The following is a 22,963-nucleotide window of genomic DNA, read 5'->3' as shown; positions in this document are numbered from 1 at the left end:
CTCTCAACCAGGCCATACATCTACCCACCTTCTTCCCTAACCCTCAAAACAAGGGGGAAAGAATTCTGCACTCACTAGACGTGCACAGACAGCTCAGATACTACCTGGACCATACTAAACCCTTCAGGAAAAGACCAACTTCTTGTCAGCTTTGCCCCAGGGGCAGAGGGAAAGCCCATTTCCAAGCAAACCATTTCCAAATGGATATCACACTGTATCCATTTCTGCTACAGATTACATGGGAAACCACCCCCTAAGTCTAGTCATACCCATTCCACGAGGGCAGCCTCCACTTCCACAGCATTCCTCAGAGGAGTTCCCACCAGGGACATCTTGGAAACTGCCACCTGGACTTCTGTCCATATCTTTACAAAGCATTACCACCTACCTCTTTTCTCTAAGGTAGGGCAGGGTTTGCTTCTGCAGGGCATGCTTACCCATGCCTAGGTCTCTAACTAATCCTTCCACCCTTCTCCTTAACTTTGGGAATCCTCCCACAAGTGATGACTGCAACAGTGAAGCATGAAGACAATAGTACTGTTGTGTACACTTACCATAACTGTAGATGTTCGAGTGTATTCACTGTTGCAGCCCTGGTTTCCCTCCCTCCTTCCCCCTTATATCCTCTTTCCTTAGGGAGACATAAGCTTCTTACGGTGACTTTTAGCCACTAGGACCACTTTACCATATTTCCTTGGGCTTCTGACTGGTTAGGGCAAGAAAAACTGATGTAATGATGTCGGCTGCTTTGCTTTGTAGCACTGATGACCTCACGTCAGTCATCAAGTGACAGCAGTCGATGCAGAAAAACATTGACTCTGGTATTCGGGGCAGTCGAGGGCTACCACAGCAGGGATAACCCCACAGGTGATGATTGCAACAGTGAATACACTTGAACATTTACATTTATGGTAAGTGTACACAACTGCACTTTACCAGTATGTTAGAGTTGCCATGTATTTATCGCTATTTGTACTATTTTAATCTGCACTTACAAGTGTTCTTTGTGGAGCTTTTCTCCCCGGGCCTCCGCTCAGTTGGGCATACCCATTTAACAAATGTCAAAATAAATTAAAAAAAAAAAGAAATAAAAATTGACTTCTAAGATGGCTGCACACTGATCACCAACTTAACTTCAGCTCTCCCAGTGTGAAAATAGAAACTGAGAAAAAGGAGTGCCATTGAAACTGTTTTCGGGGGTAAAATTCAGTTACTGGCAATTAAGTGCAATAACTAGATGCCAGCAAAGAAGTTTAGAATACCTGAAAGAAAATAAATCAGAAAAGGTGAAGAGAAAATACTCTCTGGGAATGATTCTGCAGCTGTTCAGCAAAAGCAGTTCAAACTTCAGCTTTGTAAAGAATAGCTTCCAGTAGTTTTGAGGAAAAATAAATAAAATGTACTCAGAGGTAATTAAATTAAAAACTGAAGGAATGCATGAACTCAAATAAAAGGCTGGAAAATGGAGGAAGCTCTAGCTAGTTGTTTAGATGAACTGAAAAACTGCAAAAAATGTGAAGTTGAAATGAAGAAAAGCTTGCTTTAGTATAAGGCTTCTTAAGAAGAGCTTTTTTCAAAAAGTAGTAGAGTTAGAAGACAGAGCATACAGAGAATACCTGAGATTTTCTGCTGTACCAGAAAAACTAAAAGGAACAGGCTGTATTAATTTTATGAAGACAAAAATAAATTGGTGTTCCAGAGCAGGCTTTGTTAATTGAAAGGTCACATCGAGTGTATACTCCAAACCTGGCCATGAGAAAGCAGCCAAGACCCATGTTCATAAAGGTACAAGCATACCTGCAGAAAGAGTTGATCCTGACAAAACAGTGGCAGAAAGGAAAAGTATTAAAATTGGACACAGCAAAGTGTTTGTGGAAAATAATTATTCACTTTACAGGCGGCAGAAGAGAAACAGATTTATCCTAGCAATCATCCACTGTTGAAAAGTAAGTGTGAGATTCCAGCTGCTATTTCCAGGGTATTTTTTTCTGGAGGATCAAATACATTTTTGATGGAAAACAGGCTAAGGAGGAAATAAAAAGAAAAAAAAAAGAAGGAAAAACTTTATTCAACAAAAAGTGAGCCTGTAAGCAGATGGGGCTCTGTTTTTCATTCTACTGACAGTAAAATTCATAGAGAGCCTTTGCCAGTGAAACCTTTTCAAATGTTCCAAAGAAAAATGCTTGACAGAGAAAAAACACAGGAGTTTACTGGACGAATCAGGAGCACATTGGGCTTGATCCAGATTCTGTTGTCCAGAAGACCACAAGCAGTGCTAAAATTGGTGAATAAGTTGGAGACTATAAAACATCAGTTATATTTGTGAAATATGGCTTTGCAAGAAAAAGTGGTTGAAAAAGACTGAACTTTTGTTGACTTTGTTAAACTTGTGGGTGGACTGTAAAGCTTATATATTTTCTTAACCAATGTTTTCATATTATGTCTAATTTGTTATTATTTAAACTGTAGTTGTTTTTTGTATTATTTTTAAAGATTGCAAAATTAATGTTCTTAAAATATTTTGTAATACTTCTGAGCTTTTTTTCCCTGAGCCTCCACTGAAAGTGGGCTCCTATCCAGTCGAACTATCTTGGTGATCAGATGTTAAGAAATCTCAATTAATTACTTAATTACGTAATTAAAAAGCTAAACCGTATTTTATGACATTAATGTTTAGGAGGAAAGTAAAAGGTTAGAAGCAATTGTAACTAAAGCATAGTATAGCAGTTTTGTATAGTGTGTAGTCAATGTATATTAAATGTGGGGTAGTTTTTTCATTGACGTGTGTGTGTGTGTGTGTGAACAATATTAAGCAAGCATTTTTTTAGTTGTATGAAATAAAGGCTTTGTAGTATAATGAGAAGAAAGGCTACACAGTGCAAGTTTAATGTTAATATGCTGTGATCTTGGGCTGCTGGGGAGGGGTGCAAAAGTGCATTGATTATATTATATGTAGAATTAAGCTATTTGCTGTTATTTAAACAAAGGTAAATGTCTAGATTAATGCCCTTAGCTTAAATTGTAAACTTATTTTTTTAAGCAACTAGGTTTTAAAAATAGGACAGATTATGAAAGCCATGAAAAATATTGTTTCTTACAAAGATTTTAGCTTGGTTTTTTTTTTTTTTTTTTTCATTAGCAAATGTGGGAGTCGAAGTCTACAGCTGAAGGCAGCTGTACACTCTATTAAGTGAAACTGGCAAAGATTCAATACTGCTTACTTTTCCATGGAGTTGAGCTATCATTAGATGTAAGCAGTTAATCTTGAGTGCTGAGCATTCTTTGTTAAAAGAAATTCAAAATTTAAAGTAACAGTGCCAAGCAGTTCAGTGAAAAACTTTGAAATTATGGGAAGTGAATAAGACATTGGAGCCTTCTTAGCTTTGGTACTCTAATGTATTTAATAGAACAGTGTACAGTTTAGTTTTATGTAAAGATAGTGCACTTTTCTTCAGGCTAAAAATAATTTTTTTCTAAAAGATTACAAGCTGTAGTTCATGTCTGGGAGGTGAAGAGAGATAAGAAAACAGTATATAGCAATCAGTGTAAGTGGGAACACAAGCTGCAGCATTCCATTTAGTATGGGTAACATTAATTTTAGGTTAGGTAATGCTTGTGGGTGGAGCTGTCAACTTGGAATTGTTCCTAGCTGATGAGTTAAACGTAATTTTTGAAGATTTACATAGTTTTGTGCGTTTGTGCTAAGTTAATAGGTGTAGGAGTGTTCTGAAAATGTATTTAGTTTTTTTTTTGTTTGAGGGTTTTCATTAAAAATAAAAAGTATTGGAAAATTTGACTTAGGTTCAAATGGAGATGAGAAGAAATGACTGTATAAAAAATCAGCCTGTCAAACATTAGTATATGTGTTTCTCTCTTATTTTAGGGTGCACGTAATGCAAAAGTTGGAAATACACAATAAAAAAAGCTGTCATGTATAATAGGTGAGAATAGAAACGTTTTTATTATGATGCCTATGGTATCCGTAATATTTTGGAATGTAAATGTCTTTAGAGGTGTCGACAAAAAATAAATAATATTGAGTTTTGTTAAGTATTGTAGAGTGCAAATACTGATACTGCGGGAAACTGATTTAGAAATGAGCATGCAGATTTGACAAGGAAAGGATTTCAGGGTGGATATTCAGCAGAATATCATGGACAAAGGAAAAGGGAAATAATTAAACTAATTTCTAGAGGGGCTCCATTAATAATAGAAGGTGGACAAATATATTAATGGTAGATATGTGGTAGTAGGGGTTAATTGCAAGGGAGGATGATTACTTTGGCAGGCATTTGTATTCCACCAAAAAATATTATGAAGCTTAGGAAAGTTTTGGAGAAATAATCAGCTTTCAGCTGGGAGTATTACTTAGAGATGAGGACTGTAACTTGATTTGCAGTAGTGACAATGTACCAGGGGAACCAAGAAGGGAAAATGTAACAAAAGAGGATAGATTTCTGAAGAAATTCATGAGAATATTTGGTATGGAAGATGTGAATTCAGAAGTAGGATCTTGAACATAATTTACATATTATTCCTCAAGGTACAATAACTGGGCTAGACTACACTAGATGAGAAAGTATACTTCACAGGAACAGTCACATTTAACTGAAAGCTTTCAACACGCATCCAAATAACTATTTACGACCATGTTCCAATAAAAACTAAGATAAAAATGCAGGATAATGAGGTAAAAGTATAACACTGGTGCTTTCGTGCGTACCTGTAAAAAAGATTAAAATTTAAGGAATGGGTAGTGAAAATTATTCAAGAGTTGTTAGGGAAGATAGAAACATCTTCAGAAATTATAGCTAGTGAGTGGGATGAAATGAAAAATGGAGTTTAAAAGTAGAATACAAATAAGAGAGAGATAGATATTGTTAAACAGTAATAGGAATTATTTAGAGGGGCTAACAATTGTTAAAGTATTGTAGAACAAGGGAAATCTCACAGAAGAGGTGCAGGAGCAAATGCATAGTGCTGAAGACAAAATAAATGGTATATCTGAATAATACACATGAGTTTAAAATGATTGTTGTTAAGCAGTATTTTTTGATAACTCCATAGCACAAAAATTTTAGCACATCGACATAGGCAGCAGAAAGGAGAAAGGGTTGTTGCCATACTTAGGGAGTCTGTAACAAGAATAACAACCAGAAATCCTGTAGAGGTTTTAGAGATACAGTGGTACCTTGGTACTTGGCCTTGAAACTCATTAAATTTGGTATTCATCACATTTTGATTAGAAAAAAATCATCTTGGTACTTGTGCTTTCTAGAACAGGTCAACCGTATACTTTCTTGTGTTTACTTGCTATTCTTTGCAAATAAGAACAGTAATGTACAAACATGGGTCTTAAGAGGGCTAGTGATAACAGCCAACAGAAAAGAAAATGAAAACCATGATAGAGCAAAAAAAAAAAAGAGAGAAATATGAGAGTGGTATCTGCTTGTCCAATCTCGCTACAATGCTGAATGCCAAGAACAACCACCTACACCATTGTGAAAAATAGAGGCCATCAAAGCAGCTGATGTTGCTAAAGGAGTGAAAGCTGTGACCAAAGATCACAGACACCAGAGGAAGTGGAAAACTTGTTGATTTGGATAAATGAAAAACAGCTCCTGATTGTATTTTTTAGGCCATGATTAGTAAAAAAGCAAAAGTGTTGCATGTTGATCTGTTAAAAAAAAACAAGCCTGGAACAAGTGCTGAGAGTAGTGAAGTGCTTAAAGTCAGTCATGGGTGGCTTGAAAACTTTAAAAGGAGAAGTGGCATAGTGTGATGCGACATGGAGAGGCATCCAGTGCCAACAAAAAAGCTGCCGATGAATTTGTTCAGGAGTTTGAGGTATGTAGAGGCTGAGAGTTTTATTCCCCAACAAGTGTTCAGTTATGATGACACAGGCTTGATCTGGAAAAAATCATTAGTAGTACCTACATCACTTGAGAGGAGAAGGCATTACCAGGGCACAAGCCAATGAAGGACAGGCTAACTCTGTTGTGTGGAAATGCAAGTGGGGATTTAAAACTTAAGCCTCTTCTAGTCTACCACTGTGAATAAAATGCAAGTTACATATGATGTGGAGGGCTAATAGTAATGCTTGGGTAACGAGATATTTCTTCACAAAGTGGATGAACGAAGTGTTTGGCCCATCTGTGAAAAAATATTTAGTGGAGAAAGATTTGCCTTTGAAGGCTGTGCTTGTTTTAGGCAGTGCTCCAGCTCATCCTCAAGGCTTGGAGTACAAATTATTGGAGGAGTTTAACTTCATCACCGTGAGGTTCTTGCCCCCTAACACAACTCCTGTGATCCAGCCCATGAACCAGCAGAGCATCTCTAATTTAAAAAAACTGTACACAAAGACACTTTTCCAGAGGTGCTTTGAAATGACCTCAGATACCTTGACCTTGAGAGAATTCTGGATAAAACATTTTGATATCCTCCGCTGCCTAAATCGTATTGATGAGCCCTGGGGGGAAGTCTCTCACAGGATTGTGAACTCTGACTGGAAGAAATTGTGGCCAGAAACTGTAATTCAGAGGGACTTTGAAGGCTTTGAGACTGAGCCTCGGCCTACAGGTATTGTGCAGGAAGGTGTGACTCTAGGGCAGACCATGGGCCTGGAGGTCAATGCTGATGATGTGGAGAAGTTAGTTGAAGAGCATAAAGAAGAGCTCAGCACGGAGGAGCTGCAGGAGCTTCAGAGAGAGCAACAACAGATGGTGGCTAAGGAACTGTCTTCAGGTAAGGAGGAGGTAAGGGAGAATGTGTCCAGTTCATTAATGAAGGAAATGTGTGCAAAATGGGTGGAAGTGAAAAATTTTGTGGAAGATTATTACCCTGACAAAGCTGTAACAAGCCACAATGTTAATTTGTTCAATGACCAAATAATGTCCCACTGTAGAGGCGTCTTGAAATGCAGGCAGAAACAAGCATCATTGGATAGGTTTCTAGTGAAAAAATTAAACCTGGTGAGTCTCAAGCAGGGTTCAGTGGTGATAAGAGACAGAAAACAAAAAAAAAAAAGAAAGAAACCTTGAAGGGCATCTGGCTGAAGTGTTTAAGGAAGGGCAGTCTCTTTCCAAACAGTAACATCTCTCCACCTCACCACCTTCAATTTATGCCATCAAAGTTATACAGACTTAAAATTTAAAGTTGTACTGTTTATTAGTGAACTTCTACTGTACCTACTGTTTATTACTGAACCTTATATCCACTGTTTATTAGTGAACTTATACTGTTTAAAAGTGAACTTATACCTGATTGTTAGTGAACTTATACTGTTTATTAGTAAAATAAAACTCCATTAATGCTTATAATGCTTTATAAAATGTGGATTTTCTGGGGGTATGGAACAGATTCATTCAATTTACATTTTTCCTTATGGGAAAAATTTGATGTTCTTCATCTCACATTGCTGCAGTCATAACCTGTGGGTAGTCCGCTGTCCTCGGTCGGCCCGAATACCAAAGTGTTAGGCTGGCGTCGGTCATGGTCGCTCAGATCTGACGTCAGTACGCCGTGGTACTAAAGTGCATGACCGACGCCATATCCTCAGTATTTCTTGCCACATAGTCCGAAGCAGAAGCAGCGTTTGCAAGTGCCGTTCGGCGTCCTGAAATTTTCGTATTCTGAGTTTCAGACCGAAGACCAAGTTGGGCTAAGTACCCCGTTAAGGAATATTTTTGTCTTTTCTTGCCTCAGTTAAATCCGGATGTCAGAAAAAGTGAATAATTGTATTTCTTGTGGGAAACAGATACCTCATAGGGATTACCACTCTCTCTGTATTCCTTGCTTGGGGCCTGAGCACGACGTAGTCGGGTGTCGCTTTTGTGCTAGATTTAATAAGCGCACCATTAAACGCAGGTTAGATTGTGCTAGGCTTGTCTTTGGTAAGCGGTGTAACTACAATATGCCGTCGGACCCTCCGACGCCCGCTACCACTAAGAAGCGTAAGGAAAAATCGTTAAAGTCCAAGCAGGATGAGTCGTCCGTTACGGACGCCGGTTCTTTAGAAACTACGGTGGAATCTGTGGATCTAGCCGAGGTTTCAGCTGAGTCTCAGGGGGAGCCTTTAATTTTGCAGGATGTGGCCTCTCAGGAGTCGGGTCAGGCTGAGGAGGCCTCTCAGGTCTCTGTAGTCCCTTCTTTGCATAGGGTGGTTAGGCCTTCTACTTCTGTCTCTAAGGCACCTTCCAAGGTCAGGCCTGGTTTGTCTTCCTCTGGTGTCAGTCCTAGCTCTGCTGGTTCTGTGCCTAAAAAGCATATGCTGAAAATGGCAGAGGATTTAATTTCCTTAATCAGGGGTTCTATGCCCCCTCCAGATAAGAGGCCTAGGGTGGAGCCAGAGGTGGAAGGATTGGAGCATTCCTCAGATTACTCGGAGTCTTCGGCTGAAGACATTCAGGATTTTCCTCCTTATTCTGATTCAGATGCAGAGGATTCTAGTCCTTCTGCTTCCCCTCCAGAGGATTTTTCTTTTTCTGAAACCCTGCATTCCATGAGGGAGCATTTTAAGTGGGAAGGTCAGGATTTCTCAGATTCTCGAAAGAGACTTAGGGAATTTTTGTTTTTGCCACAGCATAGGCCCTTGGCTATACCCCCTGTATTGGATGTTGTTCAGGATGTTTTCTCTGAAGCTTCCTTTAATCCTGATTCTTTGCCTCCAGCCCCGGTCAAGCCAGACAGGTATTACAGAGTGCCAGAGGCTCATAAATATTTGTATAAGAGCCCAAGAGCTGATCCGGAAACTATTAGCCAGGGACCTAAGGGGGTCAGGGCTTCTGTTGTAAAGAATCCAGTTCCTATGGATAAAGATTCTAGAGCTTTGGATAGGTGGGGTAAAAAAGTGTATACCTCTTCCACTCTAGCTATGAGGGCTTTGAATTGCCAGTTTCATATGCTGAAGTACCAGAATTTTCTCCTAAGTCAGTTAAAATCTAAGGTGGATGCTTTGGCAGAGGGCATAGAGTGTAAGGAATTGCAGGATTTAGTTCATGCCTCTGATCAGGTGGGTAAGCATTCTTTGCAGTGTGGTTTTGATGCTCTTCAGGCTTCTTCCAGGGTGGCTGCCACTGGATCAGTTATTCGTAGGCACGCCTGGCTTAAGGATCAGAACTTGTCAGAGCATGTTAAAGCTCGAATTTTGGATGCTCCCCTTCAATCTGAAGTTCTGTTTGGCTCTCCTGTGGAGTCTGTTTTGAAAAAAATGGAAGACAAAGCTAAGTCTATGCAGACAGTTAAGGATTTTTTACAGGTGCAGCCCCCTAAGTTTAGCAGAAATTGGCCTACTAAGGGATGGGCTTATCCTTCTTCTGATTTACACTCTAGGGGCAGATCTAGACGTGGTAGGGGCAGTGCTCATGCTCAGGGTTCTTTCAGGCCTAGGACGTGGAGTTCCCCTGCACAATCTTCAGGTGAGGGCAGGGGTCAGCCTTTTCGTAAACAGACCCAATGACCTGTATCTTCAGCTGCCAGATCCCTCCTGTCTGGCAGCTCCTCTGGGAGGAAAGTTGGCACTTTTCAGGCAAAATTGGCTTTTAGTCACCCAGGACAAATGGGTGTTGGACATTATAGACCGAGGCTACAAGTTTTATTTCCACACCTTGCCTCCTTTCAAAGGCATGCCAGACGTTTCTCCTCAGCAAAGGTTGGAGGCTCACAAACAGATTTCTTTGCTTTTAAAAATGGGGGGTCCCTCCGTCAGAAGTAGGCCTAGGATTTTATTCTCGCCTGTTTTTGGTACCAAAGAAAGGAAACACTTGGAGGCCAATTCTGGACTTATCTATTCTCAACACATACCTGGACATTCCCAAATTCAAGATGTTAACTTTGCAACAGCTTTTGCCTCTACTAGGCAAAGATCACTGGATGATAACTCTGGATCTCAAGGAGGCTTATCTTCACATTCCTATCAGGCCCAGCTGCAGGAGGTTCCTGCGTTTTCGGGCTGGCACTTCTCATTATCAATTCTCTGCATTGCCCTTTGGTTTATCTACTGCGCCCAGGGTGTTCACAAAAGTCCTGGCTCCGGTGATAGCCTTCTTAAGACTAAGGGGAATTCAAATTTATCCTTATTTGGACGATTGCCTGATTCTTGCTCAAGACAAAGTCGAGTTGCTTCACCATCTTCAGTATGTTATGACAGTGTTAAGGTGCCTAGGGTATTCTGTGAACGAAATAAAGTCCAGTCTAGTACCCTCTCAGGACATGTGCTTTCTGGGTGTGAGACTGAACACAGCCTCTCAGATGGCGTTTTTGACCCTGGACAAACAAAGAAATCTTGCCCTTTACTTCCAGCAATTATCTCTACGGTCCAGGCTGACTGCAAGGACAGTCCTTCAAGCCTTGGGGTTCATGGCATCTTGTATTCTGGTGCTTCCCAATGCCAAACTGCATATGAGGAAGCTACAATGGTATCTCAAAAGCGTATGGACTCAACACTGCCACGATTTGGACACTGTCATTCGGATAATACCTTGCATCCAAAGGGAATTCTTGTGGTGGGCTCAGGAATGTCACCTAAACAAGGGACTCTCTGTGACCCGACCAGAGGCGAGTCAGATCTTAACGACAGATGCCTCGGACATGGCTTGGGGAGCACACTTCAATGGGAAATGGGTTCAAGACACGTGGCCTCCCAGACTACAACATTTGCATATCAACATGAAGGAGATGTTAGCAGTCCAATTTGCCCTGATGGCCTTCAAGGATCTACTTCAACCAGGACAGGTGTTGATTCAAACAGACAACACAACAGTCATGTGGTACATCAACAAGCAAGGGGGAACCCATTCGTACCCTCTTTGCAGACAAGCTATGATTTTGTGGGAGACTGCTCTCAGTTTGCACTTCACTCTTCAGGCAAGGTTTCTGCCGGGAGCACAGAACTCCTTAGCAGATGTTTTGAGCAGACAGATGGTGGATCCCCACGAGTGGAAATGGGATCCTCATGTATTTCAACAGTTGACGGTGGCTTGGGGAACTCCAGACATAGATCTGTTCGCTTCTCCTCTAAATTTCCAACTGCCAAAGTTTTGCACAAAGCTGTTTCACCCAAAAGCTTGGAAAGTGGATGCTCTATCATTCAGTTGGGACAACCTTCACGTCTATGCCTTTCCTCCTCTGCCTCTTCTTCCCAAGGTGCTCTTGAAGGTCAGACAGGACAAGCCTTCCATGATTCTAATAGCTCCAGATTGGCCACGTCAGCACTGGTACCCTCTGCTGAGGAGTTTAGTACGGGAGCCTCCTTGGCCTTTACCATCAGTTCCACACCTTTTGTCCCAGGCAAGCAATCATTTCCGCAATGTCAGGATTCAGTCCCTGCATCTGACAGCTTGGCATATTCTGTTTTAGACCCTGGGGGGTCGCAGCTTCCTCAACAAGTTTTGAATGTCATTTTGGAGGCCAGACGGCCTAGTACCAGGAAAGTTTATGCTGATAAATGGAGGAGATTTTTTCTTTGGAGCAAAGCAAAGAGCTTTGATGTATCTGGGCCTAATTTGAGTGTTTCACTTCATTATCTTACAGAATTATTAGACAAGGGTTTGTCTTTCTCCTCAGTTAAAGTTCATGCTGCAGCCATTTCTGCACACTATGACTGTGACCCACCTTTATTCTCTCACCTTTTGTTTAAGCAATTTCTTAGAGGGGTAAAAAGCATAAGACCCCCACGTAGAGCTCCTACTCCTGCCTGGGATCTCAATTTTGTGTTGGAAAAGCTCACTTTACCTCCTTTTGAACCTGCAGCTACTACGGAGTTGAAGTTTTTGTCTTGGAAGACTGCTTTTTTGTTGGCCATTACGTCTGCTAGAAGGGTATCTGAATTACAGGCTCTAATGGCAGTTGAACCCTTCTTGATATTTCATAAGGATAGGGTCTCCCTGCGTACTAACCCTACTTTTATGCCTAAGGTTGTTTCTAATGTGGCATTAAACCAATCTATTCATTTGCCTACATTTTATGCTGATCCCCAAAATAAAGGGGAAAAGATTTTGCACTCTTTGGATATTCACAGGCAGTTACGTTATTATTTGTGCAGAACCAGAGGGTTCAGGCAGTCTCAGCAGTTGTTTATTTCTTTTGCTTTGGGTTCTCAGGGGAAACCTGTTTCAAAACAAACTATTTCTAAGTGGATTGGCCATTGTATTGCTTTTTGTTATTCTCATCATGGTAAGGAGGTTCCGGCTGGAATCAGACCTCATTCCACTAGGGCGACTGCCACTTCTACTGCTTTTTTAAGGGGAGTAGCTACTAAAGATATTTTGGAGGCAGCTACTTGGAGTTCAGTGCACACTTTTTCTAAACATTACCATCTTCCTCTTTATTCCAAATCTAGGGCTGGGTTTGCCACTGCAGTTTTACAGGGCATGTTAGCAGCTCCCAATGCTTTATGATTTTGCCAACCTCCCTTTACCTTTGCTTTGGGATTCTACCCACATGTTATGACTGCAGCAATGTGAGATGAAGAACATAGTACAGTTTTGTACCTACCATAAATGTAGATGTTCGAAGATCCACATTGCTGCAGTCCAATTTACCCTCCCTTCTTCCCCTCTGTAGTTTGGGGTGGTTGTGTGGTTTGTGGCGTAAATATTGTTTCTACATGGGTGATTGGGTGTTTTTCCACTTTTTGGCCATGGCCTTTCTTTTTAAGGCCTTCTGACATCTGGGGCAAGAAAGACTTGAGGATATGGCGTCGGTCATGCGCTTTAGTACCACGGCGTACTGACGTCAGATCTGAGTGACCATGACCGACGCCAGCCTAACACTTTGGTATTCGGGCCGACCGAGGACAGCGGACTACCCACAGGTTATGACTGCAGCAATGTGGATCTTCGAACATCTACATTTATGGTAGGTACAAAACTGTACTTTTGGTACTCATCGTTTTTGTCACTCATAGTGCCTTCTAGAATGAATTAATGACAAATACCAAGGTACCACTGTATTTCAGAAATGATATGAAAATGTGTATAAAGTAGAGAAATGTGGAACTCAGGAAAGAGCACAAATGAAAATATTTATGGAAGACTTAACTATACCAAGGTCAGAGGAAGATGTAGCTCAACAAGTAAGAGTTAAGATAGGGCAAGGATGAGATAAAAATGGTGATGTATAGTCAATCTTCAAGAAAGTTTCCAGGAGCAGATGGTATTTCTGCGGAAGTTTGGAAGTTAGAAGGGATAAAGTGATAAAGCTGTGGAAATTTTTTGTTTTAACTGTATTTAAAAGGAGAGGAAGCACAAATATTTTGGAAGAAAGTTGTGGTGGCTGTATTACCTAAGGATGGTAAAGACCCGTCACTCCCAGCTTCATACAGACCCATTTCAATTTTAAACCATGATTGTACAGTGTTTATGTCGATACTAGCTAAAATGAGTGTATATTACGTTATCAAATCACTAAAAGGTCGAACCCATTTGATCTAACTTTTAAAAGTTAGAAAAGCTGAAAAAAAAAATAAAGAGAAAAAACCTACCTTACCGTTTTAAGCAGGGAGGCAAGCCACCCTGCACCCCCCACATCCCCGTTCTTTAAATATGCCAACACCGAGATCGCACTACAGTGCAGGAAAGGGAAATCTTCGCATTCCGCATTGTGCAGAGATCTCCATTGAAACGTTCAAACTGTTACAAGTTAGATCATAAGGGTTCGACCATATTGACGTTTGAACTTTTAACGATTCGATAACGTAATATATACCCAGCTAAACAATGTCAGAAGTATTGCTAAAATACAATAGCTGTAGATCATTGTGATTTTGTGGCTGGAGGGCAAACATTTGACAACATTAATAGAACAAAGATGATCTATAGAGAAGCAGAATATAAGAAAATACTGCTGTTGTTCATTGGTCTTGATGCAGAGAAAGCATTCAACTGAGTAAGCTGGGATTTTGAGTAGGACAATGGAAGCAATTGCTTTCTCTGAAATAATAATAAAGTTAATTAGGAGCATATATGAGTGATCAGAGGCAAGAATTAAAGTGGGAGGGTTCATTTCTTATAAGTTGTTTTTGAACAGAGGAACCAAGCAGGGGTGTCTTCTTTCCCCTTTATTTGCTTTGTATTTAAAGCTTTTGACAAAGAAAACAAGGGACTCAGAAATTCAAGGATATAATTGGTTTGGTAATCAAGAAATGTTGGCTTTGTTTGCAGATGATATTTTGTACCTGATAAATCCAGAAAAGGACAACTCGTTTCAGCTCTTTTCGGGATATAAAATTAATGAAGATAATGAGAAGTCTATAGCTGTAAATTATGTACCCACATATGAATTGTTTCAGCAAAACCCTTATAAGAACAGAATAAGATGAACTGTTTAGGAGAATGGATTAAAAATTCTTATTTTATGTCAGCTAAGGATATGTGGGAAGAGACTAAACAATATTTAATCCAAAAACAGAGAAACTGTAAGCTCCTGTTTATTGCTGTAGATAGTAAGATACAAGCAGTGAAAATGTTTTTAGAACCTTTACATAATCACTGTTATGAAATCTGTGTAACTTCCAGGGTGCTTTGTCTCTGGGTAAAAGAATGCAAGGGCATTTTTAGGTGAGCAACTTTTGGTTGCAGGTAATGCATATCCTGTTTTGCTGTAAGATGTAAGCATCTCAAAACCTTAAGCAAACTACTTCCCAACCAGGATTTAACTAAGATTTAAGTAGCACTTGACCAGATCAGAATAAAAGTGTATATGTTTCACTATACTGCTACCCATTATAACATTGGTTAAAAGAACAGAGTGGCTTTTTCCTACCACCTTCACCCTTCCCTTTTTTCTTGGGGGAGGGCATCCTGGTTAGGAAATGTTAATCTCTTACAGAAGGGCTGTGTATGTACATTATTGGTAGCAACTTTAGAGTTCATCAAATAAAATGTTTAATGTGGAAGATAACATCAGAATTTTTGTGCTATAGTAGGGTGATTAAGATATATTGCTAAATATTTGTGAAAGATAATCTCATATTTAAATTTTCAACAGGTATGGAGAGGCTGACCCTTTACTGCAGAGAGAATTTGATATCCGTGTAAGCCTGAGAATGGCTTCAGTGCAGTACGTCCATACCCAGCGTTTTCATGCAGAGGTCATTTCTTTTATCCAGCACTTTACTCAGCTGCAAGATGTCTTAGGGAGACAAAGAGCAGCCATTGCAGGGGAAGCAGTAAGTACTTCTTTGTGTTTATATTGCAAGTGTAAAAAGTAGGCATTTGTGTGGATATTTGAAAACTGAAAAAAATGCACTAATGTTGGCAGCTTGATCTGGCTTGTTGACAACATATTTGGTTTGCCTTTTACTGCATTCCTGACTGGATTTATGCAACTTAGTTAAGTAAGAGAGAATTTTGCTGCATCAACGGTTTCTGTAACAACTTTACTCTTGACAGTTACATATTTTATGCATAGCCCTTACTCAGCAAACAAACAGTGCTAATTTTGTTAGAATTCATTCTTTTGTTTTAAGAAGTAGGCCACTAAAAGGCAGTAACTTACATACGATATTGGATGTTTCATCTCTATAACCCATAGGACTAAGACCAGCTAGTCTTATTCTGACACAAAAAACTTTTCAGGGCTGCTTTAGCCCTTTCCTTGTCCCAAGAATGCTAAGTACACGTTTCCTTATCTGTGCTTTATACTCAGATTATAGCAGTAAATAGCCCCAGGATAGTGGTGATATTTTTGCATTTTTTACCATTGATCTCCTCATTGTGTTTTGATTGGGAAAGTATTGCCTCTAGTTGCCATTCTGGTCAAGTTATTTGGTTTCCTTGCTGTCTTGTGCCTTTTTAGTGGCAACTTTTTGTTAATGTAATTAAGCTTTCTCTCCTTTTTTCCATTTTAGAAGCCATTTTGTGAAGTGTTTTGGTTTGCTTTGTAAATGTTTAAGCTAGTTGGAGTAAATTTCTTAGAATAGAAATAAAGTAAGATGAGTCCTTCAGGAAATGTAAGTGTGGGGCCAGAAATCCACAACAAGATAAACATACAAGGCAAGTAATATGTGTAGATGAGGAGCATTTTTTTTTCTTTTTTGAAGTGACAAATTCAAACACTCCTTGTTAAAGGCGAAGAAAAACTCTGTAGAGTTAGGAAAAGTCTCGTTTTCCCCTGCTGCTGAGTCTTTATCTTGGGTTCCCCTTCCACCTGCAGGGGTCATTTCCCCAGTCAGCTTAAGAGAAGATCAGATGCTAAGATTTTTTTGCATGTTGTTAGACTGAAGTGTGCTGAATTATCTGTTTCTGCTGAACCTGTTCCAGTGCAGGATATAATATTGGTAGGACCCACTCCTCCTAAACTTAAACATGATGAAAGGGTAGCACCCTTGAAGCAAAAAAAAAAAAAAAAAAAAAAACACACTCCTCATTCTTAAGGTGTTTCTTCTCTTTTATCTGAGCCACAGTTGTGCATTGCTGGGTCTGCCATCCTTGATATCCATCAGGTGTTGTAAGTCCGCATTGGTCCAGTTGAAGTGTAAAAGGATGTGGCAGTCATTTTTAGTGTTCAGGATATATGGTCTCAGGTACCTTCTCCCTCAAACATTGGGAGCTCAAGAGCAACTTCTTTATCCACTTTTCTGATTTGGGATCCTGTCTCTTTTTCACTGGGGTCACTTCAACCCAGTTCCATTAAGGCAATCAGAGGACTCATCATCAGTGTCATAATCAGTAACTCAGTTGGGGTTGATACACTATATGTGTTCACAATCATCTTTGCCATAAGTGTTAGTGTTTCTGACTTGGCTCCTTCAGGGCTGATGAAACTCTCCTTGATAAATCCATTGATTGAAATTCTGCTTACTAGCACAAATTATCCCTTTCATTTTGTCAACCTTCTGGCCTGCCAGTGAATACGTAATATATCATGATGGTTTTGCCATCGTGTCATTCCCAAGGTTGAGTTGAACTTCTCAACTTCAATTTCAGGTCTTAACATTGTCCAGCATTGGAAGCCTCAGCCTCCCATTTGAAGTCATTGGTGGCTGGTCCTGACTCTGTCAATACAGAGTTCCCTGCATGAGCATTCTCCTATAATAATTCAGACTATGACCTATAGATACCTGCAGTTACCACTGCTTAGCCCTCCCCCTCTAGGCTAGTCAAAGAGACTGGGGCCCTCGGCAGGGTACAGTGATTGTGTCCAGATGTCAGTCCCCACCCACCCAGTCACCCGCCTACTCCAGCTTCCATTTCTGATGTCTAGTGGTATTGTGAAGTGCAAAAGAAAACACTTAAATCCCCCTGATGAGTCCCACACCCTGTACATAGATGACAATCAAGAGACAGACTCTCCCATCCTTCTGCCTTATGACCCTAAGATTGGGGACATATTGGAGCTGATTAGGCAGAAAAAAATGTCAGGACATCCCTGGTGAATAAGAGGATATCCTTGTTGAGGCCTTCTGGTCTCCCAAGTCTTCCTCTTGGGTGGTTCCATCAGCTGATGAAATGGTTCAGCTGGTAACTCGGTATGCGTGGTAGAACCCCAGTGTGGCGCCACCTGTGTCAAAGAATCCATGTAAAATACCCTGTCCTTCCATGTCTGTTTGGTCACAGAACCTTTTTATAGACTCCATAATTTGCTTTGGCTTGGTCACAGAATCCTTTTGTGGATTTTGTGATTGTTTCAACTGCTGTTAAGTGAACCCCTGAACCATAGGCCAAAGCTATCTGTCCAGCTAGTAAACAGTTGATTGTGAGGGACAGAATAGGGAAGTGTGTGGTTCTTAGAGGCTGTAACTACATGGTACACATGTTGAGGCTCCAGAAGGAGTTAACTGTTGAAGCTGTTCACTTATGGAAGGGTTGCTAGACTGATCTAAAACCAAACTGCAATCTCAGCTGTCAAGCCTTTGCTCAAAAGCTAACCAGGCCATTCATCTCGCATGTGGGTTACAGTGTGTGGTTCAGCTAGGGCAGCAGATGTGGGACTGGACATTCATTGTCACACCCTACTTTGCTAATAAAATTTACCAAAAGCACTGTAAACTAAGGCCAGTGTTACGAGTGCCTTTTGTAATGTAACCGTGCTTTGGATCGGCAGTAATACCTATTAGAAAATAGGAGAAGGGAAGGCATTATGCTGTCCAGGGTTGTAGAGAAGTTCCAGGCTCCTCAGCATTAATTATCTAATAATCACTAGAGCCCTTGCCAGCTTTTGTTTTTGTGCACACTGTAAAACAACTTTTGAGATTTTGATGGGGGAGTGGGGGTTAGAGGACACAACAAGACATAGTATTGCCTTTCTTACAGAGGCGAAGGTTTTCAACAGTACAGCATGGGTTGTCGCAGCTTCAGGAGAGCAGCAGCCTACTCTGAGACCTTTCTTGACTGCTCAACTCTGAAGGAAGTCAATAGCCATCCTTTCCTCCACCTGTTTGTGTAATAGGCCATCATATCTAACGGGTGGACCTGGGATATATTTGCTAGTACCAGTTGTACTCCATTTCTGTCCACACCAAGACACAGCCTTCACTCGCCAAAGCATCCAAGAAAGAGGCCAGGAGCTTGCTCCTAAAAGAGCCATCCAGTTGATCCCACCAGACCAAAAAGGACTATTCTTTCACTCAATCCTCTTCTTCGTGCAAATAAATATTAAGAACACCTGCAAACAGTGGTCGACGAAGGCACTAAGGTCAACAAAGAAGTAGGCCAAGAGCACAAAAGCTTTTATTGCAATGGCTTAGGCCACAGAAAGTAGAAAGTGCTATATCCAAGCTTATGGAGCCTATAACAAGGAAAATAACCAGAAGTCCTGTAGAGCTATTAGAGATGTTTTGGGAATGTTATGAAAATCTGTATGAAGCAGAGAAATGTAGAAATCAAGAAAAAGCACAGATGTAAATCTTTATGGAAGACTTAAAAATCCCAAGGTTAGAGATAGATGAGACTCTGTTACTAACAGTTAGGATAGGATAGGAGGAGATGGCAATGTGTAGCCAATTTACAGGAAGGTCTCCAGGAATACATGGTATTCTTGTGGAAGTTTGGAGGCTCGGAGGGGAAGAATGTGGTAAAGGTCTGGATGTTTTAGTTTAACAGTATTTTAAAAGAAGAAGCACAAACATGCTGGAAGAAAGCTGTGGTGGCAGTAATACCTAAAGCTGGTAAAGACCCATATGATCCAGCTTCATATAGTCCCATTTTTATTCTAAACCATGATTATAAAGTGTTTGTATGTAATAGGTAAAATAATGGCAAAGATGATGCCAGAATTGATAGATATGGGCCAGTGTGGTTTTGTGAAGGGGAGGCAAACATTTGACAATATTTATTGGACAATGATGATCCAGAGGGAAGCAGAATGTAAGGAAATACCTCTGTTATTGGTGGGCCTCGATGCAGAGAAAGCATTTGACAGAGTAAGCTTGGATTTTGAGTAGGGCAATGGAAGCATTTGCATTTACTGATGCAATGATTAAGTTAATTAGAAGGATATATGAGGGATTGGAGGCAGAACTCAAAATGGGAGGGTTTGATTCTGATTAGTTGTGTTTCAAAAGAGGAACAGGGCACGGTTTTCCTGTTTTCCCTTTATTTGTGTTACACTTACAACCACTGGTAAAGAAAATAAGGGACTCAGAAATTCAAGGATAAAATTGATATAGTGTTCAAGAAAACTTGGCATTATTTGCAAATTATATTATTTTGTACCTGATGGAACCAGAAAAGGACATCTCATTGTTGTGGAATAGTCTGAGACAGGTGCAGTTTTTTCTTAGGATGTAAAATTAATGAAGATAAAACAAAGACTATGACTGTAAAGTATGTAACCACACATGATTTGGTCCAACAGTACCCATATTTATGGGGACATGCTAAAATGGAGTATTTAGGACTATGGATTAAAATATAATCAGTTATGGGAGCTAAGGATGTGTGGGAAGAAACTAAACAAAAGGTAATACACTGAGAAACTAGAAGCTCTTGCCTACAGATATGGCTATCAAGATACAAGCACTAAAAATGTGTTTAATCCCTTTAGTTTTATACACAGGTCAGACATATATTTTGTCATCCAGAAGAGAAGTTGTACACAGTAATTAATAGGGTTGCAGGATTTTATTTGGGAGGGGAAGCGGGCAAGAGTCAAGTGGGATAAGTTTATCCTACCAACAGAAAAAGGAGATTTAGATTCCCTGATCTAAAGGGATATTTCAGAGCTACACAGGTAAGGCTCTTGTACATAACACATCCAGAAAGCTACAATTCAAACTAGAAAGGGATGATGTTGAAGCAAGAAATAAGGCAATAGTGGGATTTTGGACTCGGATCCTTAGGGAGAATAACAACAGTCATACAGAATGGAATGGTCCGAATGGAGAGAGAAGTCAGCAAGCAAAGGAGAGTAGTATTGCTGAAACTGAATTCAACTTCAAGTCTTGGTGAGTATCTTCATGAGGCGGACCCTTTTTTTCACAAAATCTCATCAAGGCGACAGTGATAAATAGACTGTATTTTATATTGCATATACCATAAATTAAAAAAGGATAGCTTGGTGCACAAGGCCCAGGACAAAAAGTGCCCAGTCCTGGTAGGCGCACTGGTGCCAGGACTGGAAAAAAATTACAGTGTAGCAATGTCTTTTGGCTTCTTTTGTTAGGGCTCACCACCGTGGATCACCAGTTCACAGATTAATTGGCAGTGGAGTTTTTATGGCATTGATTTGCACAGAAGACACGCACCTACTGCATGTTTTTAAAACTCATTTGACCACAGGGAGGACATGCAGACTCTGCCCAGAAGGTGCTTCAGCCGAGAATCGAACCAGAGAACCTCTTGCTGTGAGGCGGCAATGCTAACCGCTGCACCACCGTGGCCATGTAGAATCCTCAAAATACGGAAACTTTCCTACAGTGGGGTCAGGCCAGGCCCAGGGGGAGGATGGCCCCCCTGTTGTAGAAGGAAGTACCAGTCCACAAAATCAGAAAAACTGATAGGCAAAGAAGAGCCATAAAGATGCTAAAGTGGACTATTAAGGATAAGAAAGAAATAATGTATTGTTACTATTGTGCAAAAAGCCCAGAATTTCTAGATACAAGATATACAAAAAGATTGAAAGAAATTAGAAAAAGAAAAATACTTCCACAAGAAAAACTGTCAGAAGCTTCAAATAAAAAATTGTGTTCACTAATGCAACAGATTTGTGAAAAACATTATATAGACCAAGAAACTATGACCTGTTTGAAAAAAGAAGCATCTGAAGAAGTGCAGAAATGTAAACAATAAAACCTAGAGATTTTTTAAAAATATGGATATGGGGGATAAAAGAAAGATTTGATATGGTGCAATATTTATGCAAAGTCAAAAGCCAAATTAATCAGTACAAAAAAGGCAGCTCCAAAGATATTCTAAGAGAAATACAGGCAAAGGCATCCAGATATGGGAAATTTCACAAAAAAAAATCTCATTAAGAGCGAATATAGAAAAGAAGATTAGTAAAGTAGAAGTTAAAAAAATAGAAGTTAAAGTTATGGAATGCCTGCGAAGTTAGGGATTTGGTGTAGAAGGTCTAACACAGGTTACATCACAGCATGATGGAATGAGTCCCCAAAGTAAGGAGAAGCAAGAAGATCAGGAGAAATCTGAAAAAGCAATATGGACATGGGAAAGAAAAAGATTTTTAATATGGTGTAATATTTACGTAAAGGAGAAGGCAAAACTAACCAATACAAAAAGAGCAGCACCAGAGATATTTGAAGAGGAATACAATATGGTTGTAATATTTATGTAAAGGAGAAAGCAAAATTAATCAATACAAAAAGAGCAGCACCAAAGATATTTAAAGAGGAATCCAGGCAAAGGAATCCAGACATGGAAAACTGTACAATACACTATTGCAAATAAACTAAAAATATCAGCACAGGCAGAAAAATTTAGAAGATACACAGATAAATGTAAATGAAAAGTACAAAATAAGCAATTTATTGATGACCCAAAAAAGTTTTATAGAGAATTGGGAATCAAGGTAAAGGGAATTGAAAGACCACCAAAAAAAGAAGAAATGTATACATTTTGGAGAAGTATTTATGAATATCCTGTGGAATATAACATCAATTCTAAATGGATAGAAGAAGTAAAAGAAAGAATAAGACGTGTAGTGGTACAGGATATGAAAAGGGATGAAGTAACAGCCAGAGAGATTGAAACATAGTTAAGAAAAGCCTCTAATTGGAAAACCTCAGGCCCAAATGCAGTACCTAACTTATGGTTAAAAGTATTAACATCTTTGCACGAAGATTTAGCCATGAGTAAGAACTATTTATATGCGCACCTCAGACAGACACCATCCTGGCTAACAACAGGAAAAACAGTGCTCCTGCTTGAGTGAACCTGGAAGCTACCTTAAAAATTGTAGACCCATAACTTGCCTTCCGACGACATATAAACTATACACTGGAATTGATGCTAAAAGAGTTTATAGTCATTTAGAAGAATGCTCAGTTATGGCAATAGAACAAAAGGGCAGTAAAAGAAAATCATGGAACTAAAGATCATTTGTTGTTAAAGTCATAGTGGGGAAATGCAAAAGGGGGAAGAATTTAAGAGTGGCGTGGATTGACTACAGAAAAGCAGTTGACAGTATTCCACATTCAAGGATAAAAGAGTGCTCAAAAATGTATAAGATACACCATACACTGAGAAACTACATCATAGCGACCATGAAACAGTGGCAAGCCACTTGGCAGTTAAGCCATGATAAAAGACAAATTATTATTCCAGGGATAAAAATTCAAAGGGGGATATTCCAGGGTGACCTTCTTGTCATTGTTGCTCTTTTGCCTTGCCTTTAACTCATTCACTCCAATGGAGCTTACTAAGTTTAGACTGCAACTTCCAATGGGCAGAGCCTAAGCATTTTGATTATGTCATCACATTTCAAACAAATGTTTGTATCTCTGGAGCCATAGGAGTTATGAAAGAAGTATAAATTGCAAGCTCTTCAGCCAAAACTGTTTTTGTAG

At 39.8% G+C, this 22,963-nt stretch overlaps 1 protein-coding gene across 1 annotated transcript in view; it reads left to right on the top strand.

The window, feature by feature from the left end:
• Positions 1-22,963, top strand: part of VPS13D (vacuolar protein sorting 13 homolog D) — a 3,321,573-nt gene that overhangs the window by 1,360,497 nt on the left and 1,938,113 nt on the right. The window contains exon 24 of the mRNA XM_044060428.1: positions 14,986-15,166. Coding sequence (XP_043916363.1) covers positions 14,986-15,166 — 181 coding nt within the window. The remainder of the gene's footprint in view (positions 1-14,985; positions 15,167-22,963) is intronic.

Source organism: Protopterus annectens, chromosome 2.part0 (assembly GCF_019279795.1).
Source record: "Protopterus annectens isolate FY-2018-M chromosome 2.part0, PAN1.0, whole genome shotgun sequence".
Taxonomy (NCBI): Eukaryota; Metazoa; Chordata; order Ceratodontiformes; family Protopteridae; genus Protopterus; species Protopterus annectens.
The sequence above is the reverse complement of the archived record's forward strand: the minus strand, read 5'-3'. Positions and strand labels throughout refer to the sequence as shown.